Source organism: Poromitra crassiceps (assembly GCF_964638095.1).
Source record: "Poromitra crassiceps genome assembly, chromosome: 12".
In the NCBI taxonomy this organism is placed as follows: Eukaryota; Metazoa; Chordata; class Actinopteri; order Beryciformes; family Melamphaidae; genus Poromitra; species Poromitra crassiceps.
Window position 1 is genome coordinate 46077513 of NC_139632.1, and position 9200 is coordinate 46086712.

General features: G+C 44.1%; 1 protein-coding gene across 2 annotated transcripts; it reads right to left on the minus strand.

The window, feature by feature from the left end:
• Nucleotides 1-491: 491 nt before the first annotated feature.
• LOC310786793 (pre-mRNA-splicing factor CWC25 homolog) lies at nucleotides 492-5727 on the minus strand. Of its 2 annotated transcripts, none has more exons than XM_083648096.1 (8): nucleotides 5517-5727; nucleotides 4146-4370; nucleotides 3947-4016; nucleotides 3442-3584; nucleotides 3145-3217; nucleotides 2820-3001; nucleotides 994-1161; nucleotides 492-769 (listed from the first exon to the last, which is right to left on the minus strand). In XM_083648096.1, the coding sequence occupies exons 2-8, from the start codon at nucleotides 4367-4369 to the stop codon at nucleotides 622-624; spliced, it is 1008 nt and encodes a 335-aa protein (XP_083504222.1). In that variant the 5' UTR covers nucleotide 4370; nucleotides 5517-5727; the 3' UTR covers nucleotides 492-621. The 2 variants fall into 2 exon arrangements, with proteins under 2 accessions (XP_083504222.1, XP_083504221.1); XM_083648095.1 differs by having other exon boundaries at nucleotides 5445-5727.
• Between the last annotated feature and the right edge of the window lie 3473 nt (nucleotides 5728-9200).

Sequence of the window (9200 nt, forward strand, 5' to 3'; positions counted from 1 at the left end):
TTTCAAAATAAACCTGAGTAATAAGACCACAACCTGCTGTATTAAATACATTAATTTTTTTAGGCTTTAAAAATAGAACGATTAATGGGTTTTCAGACTTTTTAAGAATTGACAGATACCCTGAAATAAATGAAAACATCTTCACTTTAAATAAAGTAAATTAATTTGTGATCGATTACTCCAACTGAAAATCCCCCTTATTAAACACTACAGTGAATATCCAAAACAAACAAACAAACAGAAAGCATCATCCGTAGAGTAATGCCTTTCAGTCTGGCTCGCATTTCAGCTTCAGCTTCAGCGGCGGCTCTGTGGCATCTGACGCAGGCACGAGGGAGGATGACTGAGGAGGGGTGGGGCTGTCAAAGCCCTTATCCATCCTCCCGTCTCCGTTCACCCTCTCCTCGCCGTGCCCTGGCGGGGACTCGTGCGTGCGCATGTGCTTGGCCAGGTGGTCGTTGCGCATAAACACTCTGGGGCACAAGGCACAGCTGAACTTCTTGGCACCAGTGTGCGTCTGCAGGTGGCGCTGCAGTTCATCAGAGCGAGTGAAGCGCTTCCCGCAGAAGAGCCAGTTGCAGACGAACGGCCGGTCCCCGCTGTGCCAGCATAGGTGAGCCTTCAGATGGGATGTCTTAGTAGGCGTTGCCACAGTTGTGCATGTGCTTCCTCCTGCTGTCGTCCGTACTCTGACCGCTGTATGGAGTGGATGTTCCTCTTCACTCTGTCCTCCAACGAAGAGCTGGAAGCGCTCTCCAGCTTCATGTTGCTACAGGAAGGAAAGGTAAGCGTTAGTGAAACTCAAACATATACCAGGTAAAATAAGAAGTAGAGCACGGGCTGTCTTTCCTTATTTCATGATTATCCATATTAGCTGACGCACCAAAAATAAACATCAGAATCCTGTTTTTTGTGGATGTGGCGACGACACAACTAAATACATTAAAAATCGTCACTGATTATCTGCGTGTCTCTATGTTACCCAGGACTTACTGGATGAAGCCAGGATGGCGGTCATGCTTAGTACTTTGTTCCCGCTGCTTCTCCTGCTCATCTCGCCTCTTGTTTCTTTTGATGTTATCCTCTCTGTCCTCCTCTCTCTGCTTGGCAAAGTTCATCATCTCCTCCCTCTTCCGCTCCAGCTCTTCAGCAGAGAGTTGCCTACAAATAAACAGGAAGACATTATGGTGAAACACAGTGGAATGGATTCAATGATTAACCAAGTAGATCTGGCGATATGGGTTGAAATCAATATCCCAATACAGATTTTTCTCAATATGGATATATATATATCACACCTAGCCATCTCGCACGCTACGCGCGATCGATTCCTAGGCTTGGCCGCGTGTCCTGCAGCTCGCATTCAGCTCGGCTGCTGTGTGGCCTTGCCTGCCATATTGGCACGTGCACAATTGGCTCTTTCCCACCACATTTTACAGCCCTGCACAGCCCGTCACCACTCGCCTCTACTTGTTTCAACTCGATGGACGTTCTGTTTCGACCGCCGTTCATCTGCCCCCGCCCACCCCCGCCCGTCATAGCGATATCTGCATATCTGTCCTTCGCTTATAGCCGAAGTAGGCTATAACATAACATTACAATTAAATCCATCCACAGAACTTTTAAACTGTTTATGAAATACTGGTGCCTCTAAATGACCTACAGTGTACATGGGCGAATGTGACAATCGACCAGGAGAATGGATATCACTCACAGGCATGGGCTGCGCTGTGCGGGGACGGGAGAGGCGCAACAGAGTGAAGCCTCTACCCCGCGGCCTCTAGGCAAGACCGCGGCTTCACCAAACACCCGCTGCGGCCTAGCGGAGCGCTGCAGCCTCCACTCAGCTACAGAGCTCCCTGAGCGAGCAGCGGACTTTTTTCTCAGACAATTGAACACCCGCCACGATTTTATTTCACCGGAGGCAAAGGTAGCAATACAAAGACTGATGGAAATATACATAACAGAAGAGAAGCCCACTAAACTGGTATGCAGCCGCCAGCATTGCATATGACAGTCAGTAGACAGAGTAAACACGATTCTGCCGGACCAATCAGTCGTCTACAATGTTTTCACGTCACCGTATGAACCCGGGTTCGCAGAATAGAACCCCGACGAGGCAGGGACGAAAAGTAGCACGACTCAGCCCCAAATCAAACCGGGCTGGGCCGGTTTTTACCGATGGGATGAGACCATTTATCGAGTCGAGCGGAGCGGGACCGCGCTACTACCTGCGGTGGAATTGGGCCAAATGTCTCCCACAGTCTCTCTCCCCCCCTCTCTCTCTCCATCAGTCTCTCCCCCCTCCCCTCTCTCTGCCTGAGTCTCTTGTGAGCCTCAGACTGATGACATCACTGATGACATCAGTGTGTGTCTGTCTCTTGTGTGTATATATGTGTGTGTGTGTGTGTGTGTCTCTCTCTCTCTTGTGTGTGTATATGTGTGCATCACTGATGATGTCACAATGCCTCTGACATCACTGATGATGTCACAATTTATAACATCACTGACGATGTCACAATTTATGACATCACTGATGTCATCAGTGAGACAGATAGAGGCACAGAGCCGCAGCTCCCTATACTGATGATGATAAGGCACATGTATGCAAAATGACATGTAAATAATTTCAAATATTCCTTGAAATGTTTTGTCAGAGTAAGAAAAAAAATGCTTATGTTATCATCAATCTAGATGCCAGAATTGTGTCACAATAACCATAGCATCACAATATGTTCCCAATTAAAGATGATAGACAATAATATTGAAATCTCGCCCGGTGATAATACAAGTTCAGTGTTAACTCTGCGGATTGTTACTTGGATCTGTGGTTGTTTTGTCGGTGGTAGCGGTCCTGTGGACTGGGAGCTCGTTGCTGGACCTTCCTGTCGGGTCTGTTTGAGGAGTGGTTCTCCCTGTTGATCCTGTGAGGTGATCGGGAGCGGCTCCTCTCGTGGCGTCCTGAGTGAGCAGAGGACTGGTGATGTCTTCCAGCAGGGACCTGAGAAGAGATTTCACAGTTAGGACTTGGTAGTGTGCTGCTACAGTGAGTTGAGCAACTGAAACTGCAGGATGCATCTGAATTACATGTACATGATTACGATAGCAGTGGTATTACCAGACACTGGTTTGCTGCTCTCTTACCTGTAGCCCATAGCTTGAAACATGGTGAGAATGAGATTTGGCAGCGACTGAAGATTCATCTTTTGGATGTGACCTGAGAACAGATGATAGACCCTAATTACAAACTGCTTCCACTTGAATGAGACACAAGTTTAACTAAATGAAGCTAGATGTCGCTTAGACCCCATTTACACCCGATATCGCTTAAACACATAAAAATGCAACTGTGAATGCACCCACGCCGCACTGAGGATGGATTGTAGTCCAATCGCCTAAATCTAACTGCTACAACTTTGATTGATAATTGAGATCAAATACCTGTATTTTTTGTCATTTTCCTCCTCTGCACTTGAACTTGTGCTCCTTCTCTTATGCTTCTTCTCCTTTCTCCGCTCTTTGTCTCCCTTCTTCTCCTTCTTCCTCTTCTTTTTCTTGTCTTTCTTTTCAAGATTCTGGCGCAGCTGTGAGAGATCAGACAGATGTTTAGCCTCTCTCCACTATTTTCACACTAGCAGCTTCTCAGTCATGCACCAAGAGAACACAGAGACTACTAAATCATGGTTGCAATATTGTACCATTTTTCTACCTTGACTGTTGTTATCTTGTATTAACAAAGTTAGTGGAAACATTGTTGAAAGAAATTTCACTAGCAGTGACACTGATACCAGTGACCACTGATTGCAGACAAAAACTAGATTCAAATGTTGATTACTTACAATAAGTTAAATCTGTAACTTTTGTTTGGAACAAAAACAAGGTCTAACATTTGCTGTCAACATCCAACACATATAAACACTTCAAAACAGTTACACAATCATTTTACCAATTCTTTGATTTTCTTATTCTTCACTGGATTAGTCAAGACTTCTCTCTCTTGTTCTTCCTCCCGTTTCCTTAAGACAAAAACAAAACATAAATTAGATGATTTGCACAGGGACAGAACATAATAAAATTATCTGGCCTATGTGTGACTTTAATAGGATTTGGGAAGTGTACAAGCTACAAGAAGGAACATGACTAACCTGATTTCAAACAGGGGATCTTCCCTAATCTTGGCAGCCAGGTCGAGGTTGGAGGCAGGGGTGGTAGGGTTGAAGATGGAGCCAGGCAGGAGGCCGGTTTGGGCGGATGGACCGCTCTCAGCCTCCTCATACTGCTCAGTGATCCGCTTGTCGATGGGACGTCCCAGCAGATACTCGTCCCTGGACACCTGACCACTGGGGCCCTGGTACATCCAGTCGGTCATCCTATACACACACACACACACATTTGAATACCTTTATTTGTGTTCCCATTTAGACAAAAAATCCTTGAACACAAACAATAATAGATGCACAATCAATGGGAAATCTTATAGTGACAGATGTATCTAGTCTGAATCTATGGATAAAGGAAACAGCGCCTCCTCCAAATGTGGTGACTGCCAATTATTGCAAAAATAGAGCAGAATTTGGCCAGAGCCTTGGCTCTCGGTCTGGGCAGTCCTGCCCTCTGCACTGCAGGCCACTTAACGTTTCTGCTCAAACACAGACCACCCAATCAAACCACAGACACTTTTGGCACTGTTTGTGCCAAAAGCTACACAAACGGTGTGGATATTCCATAGAACATTTTAAAATGAACCAGAATCACAATGTTTGTTTACAATAATGTCCCAGTAGAGAATGCCTAATGGGGCAAGATTAACGTTAAATAAGTGTATCCAAAGTCTGCATTGATTCATTTCAGAATTAACCCAACTGTATCATGTCATCAGGGCAAGCCAATCAGAGGTAACATAGACTGTCTTGTCAAGTACAGTAACATTAGTGGGATCCTGGCCGACTCCACGGTCCACTGTCTTTAAAGCGATCAGGACGGGGAAAAAAGTTTAACTAATATGAATGTAGTTGAACTACCAGCAAGCTGCTGCAAAGTGTAGTTAAACTACGTCGTTCAAATACATGCAATGTAACGTTAGTACTTCGTGCAGCGAGGCTGAGGGCGTTTACAACAGCTAAGCATAACGTCTAGCATAACATTTAGTCTGTAACCAACGTTAGCTAGCTAGCTCTCATTAGTTTACTAGTCATGTAACGACCAACCAACCGAATGAGAGCTAGCTAACGTTACAGACGGTTAATAACGATACGGTTATCTGTTGTAAACGCCATCATCCTCGCCTTCAGACAGAAAGTGCTAACGTTACATTGCATGTATTTGCCGTTTTCATAAAAGTCCATCTGAAACACCGAGAAAGAAAAAGCAGCTACGCTAAGCAGCTAGGCAGACGAACAGAGAAGCATCGACTAGCTAACTGCTAGCTAATGTAGCGTACGAACCTGGGAACTCTGGCTCAGCACTTTACCTCTGGTGCAACTCGAGCTAAAGCGCCTGAGTGGGAGTTGTCTTACTTGGTCCTGCAGGTTCTTGCTCCACAAATCTCAGATGTAGCATTAAATGTAACCGTCGTCAATCGTGTCTTCTGACTTTACCGTCTTCAGTTGTGGCTTGAGCTCAGAGAGTCTGGCGCCGTACGGAGATCAGCCCGCCCCTGCTCTAAAGCTGCTCTCCCATTCGAGCGGCTGTTTCGGTGGCAGCAGGATATCCGCTCCCCCGCTTGCAAGCTCTGTCACGCTCTGTTCATTGGCTCCGACCATATGTCAATCAGATCGGCTTCCGCTCCCATGTGTGTCGCTGTAATGCTCCCGCCGAACGCTAACTAGCTAGCGTAGAAAGCTAACGGCAGAAACCTACAGGCTAACTCATTGCTACATGCTGAAAATGGCAAGTTTTGAAGAAAATTTGGATTGTGCAATAAAGAAGGCCTGCTCGGCACTTTCGGTGGATGGTTGTAAAGATATCAAGAGAATATGTTTAGAACATTTGCTGTCTAACGACTTTATGCCTGTGAGCTCTCCTCCTCCTGTGTAAATGTTCCACCGACACAAGTTCCACCCCGAAACTATTTTCCAAGGGCACTAACGCTAAGCACCGCCCAAGACGAGGATGATTGGCTAACCCAAACAGACCGTGAGCTGATTGGTCACGGACACGACACGCGCAAACACCGTGATCCGATTGGCCGACGCGCGGTCGCCAAAGTCAACGTTACTTTCTGCTTCATCATGTATCATGCTATACAAACAGGAGAGACCAGAGACTTAACAGACTGTATCATCTACATCCGGCGAATGCCCCCAGAACATGCACAAGGAAGTTGGGGAAAAAACCTTCAGACTGGAAGGAAGTTCTACGGAATCCGACCAATCACGACACGCGAATGCGGCATATTGGATTCTGATTGGACTAATGAGCGGAAGACCCGCCTTTCTGCCGGCATATTGGATTCTGATTGGACTAATGAGCGGAAGACCCGCCTTTCTGCTTCCCATTCCGGTTGGTGCATGATTCTCCCCCACGAAGTACAGACGGTATGGCGGAAGCATTAGAAAATTGCGGAAGCCAACTCGTCTGTTCTAAGAGACTACCAGTTCACCGGTCAAGACACATACAGTAAAACCTATCACTTCCGGTAACACTTCCGTTAACTTTCAAAATAATACCCATATTAATGAAATCGTTTCAAGTTTACTTAATCTTTCTTCCTTCCTTTTAATCATACAAAAATACCATTTACCAAGATTAAACTAAAGAATGTATTTAATGTATTTTCTGTAGTAGAAATACCCCCAAACCCCCCCCCCCCCCCCAAAAAAAAAAAAACATACCAACTTGGAGGAGTGTCTATCTATTCTATTCTATCTTATCTTATAATTATAATTCCAAACAATGTATTGGGGAATTGGTTTAAATTGGTTTAGGAAGTCATTTTCAGCCTCATAAATTATGGGAGCACCAGTATTCTGTCAAGAAATACCATGCACAATAACACATTAAAGACACAGTTAAAGTATGCTATCTCTTCATATTAAATTAGCTTCATTTCCGGTTTTATTCTGGCTAAATCTGGTGGTTTGATGCAGTTCTCTGGCGGCCCCTCCTGTCTCTCTCCACACACGTAATTAACAGTATTGTATTATTGTAAGCCTATTCTTACCGACTGCAGGTGAAAAGACAATCGATTGAAAAACGGGAGAGGCGAGCCTCTGCTCTGAGCCAGTGGCTTCCCCATATTTATCAAATCCCTTTATGCAATTGTGCATAGGCTAATCCCCCCCACCACATATGCAGAGTGAAAGCCTTGAAAGGTCATCATAGTAGCCCTGCTAATTTATTTTTCCTTCTGGAGCCTATGGTTTGAGTTAATTTAAATAACGTTAATAAAACTTCCCAGTCGTCTGTCCCAACTAAACATCAGTGAATGTAAATCATCTGTCAATATTGCCATCTAATTTCATAGCTGCATTAAAGTGAAACAAATTTTAAAATAAACCTGAGTAATAAGACCACAACCTGCTGTATTAAATACATTAATTTTTTTAGGCTTTAAAAATAGAACGATTAAGGGGTTTTCAGACTTTTTAAGAATTGACAGATACCCTAAAATAAATGAAAACACCTTCACTTTAAATAAAGTAAATTAATTTGTGATTGATTACTCCAACTGAAAATCCCCCTTATTAAACACTACAGTGAATATCCGAAACAAACAAACAGAAAGCATCATCCATAGAGTAAGAAGCAATCATTCTGGGACAGCAAGTTTATTACACAAAGGTCTCATAATCATTAAAGACCAACATATGGAACATTTTAATACCATTAAGTGAACCACAAAATAGACAAACTCAAGACATTTACACAGATCAAATTTGTCAGAAATAATTTGACAATTAACTCATTGAATGCCATGGACGTCCTTCGACGTCCAATTAAATAGTGACGTAGAGTGCCACGGACGTCCTTCGACGTCCAATGCGTTTTTTGACGGTGGGACGTCGATCAAAGCCTTCCGCAGCTCCTGTACAACTATAGTAGCTATTGGAGGTCTATAACCTATTTTACAGAACCCTTAGGTGGCGACAGTGCTCTCCAGATTACAGAAATGTCAGGAATACACTGCCTGAAATAGCCTTGATGAAAGAGAACCCGCTCATGCTGCAATCCAGAGCCATGTAGATTGTTCTGGCTGGCAGCCAGTGGCTGCAACTGACGGTGCGTGCGAACACAGTCAATCCGCGCACACAACTGAGTCCTTCTGCCTCTGTCTGTCTGTCAGCATAGTTTCTCCACATGATTAGCCGCTAGAAAAGCAGCAGCGCGACACTGAAAAGCCAAACCTTTCACTGCAGTCCGCGTGTGGCTTCTCCATGTTGCGCTGCCTGGGAGGCGGCGCTTCCCAGGCTTCCTAGACGCTTGGTGCGAGGCTGTGTGTTACTAGTGTGGGGAGGAGTTTTCAGCTGAGGGGGGGGAGGGGGGGTGGGGCACGCAGGGCAGGACACAACTACACCACATCACTACATCAGAAAATATTACCGTATCTAGAGTCAGTGAATGTGCTTGAAATGCTGCATTTCACAAAAGGCTGAATATCTCAGCTTATAATTTGAAATGCCTGAAAACGCTGAAAACAACCTATCTTCTCCGGCTCATAACTAAAGAACGGAAAATGGTATCAATAAACTTTTTTTTGCTGATGATACAATAGAGTCTCCTTGTTCTTTTTGCGTGTTCGGTGTTTACATAGTAATATCACACAATATTCTGTGGGCCTCGAGAAATCACTGAAAACGCTCTGAAAACTCTGGCACTGGGAGCGTCCGTTCTCCAAAAGTGGCTGGCACTCAATGAGTTAAGACAAGATTCAACATGCAAACAGTGAGGATCCAAAAACGGAATAAATTAATTTGTGATTGATTACTCCAACTGAAAAGCCCAAATTTGTTTAGAAATAATTTGACAATTAAACAAGATGCAACATACAAACAGTGAGGATCCAAAATTATGTTGCAAAAGCTACTTAAAAGTATTTTTTTATTGAACACATTAGAACACAAAAAAAGAAAGCCTTTGTACATAACTGATTTTAACCTCTAGTTGAACTAGAGGTTAAAATCAGTTATGTACAAAGGCTTTTTTTTTTTTTTGGTTGCCATCCCAAACAACTGTTATTTTTTCATTTCACTTCCCAACAA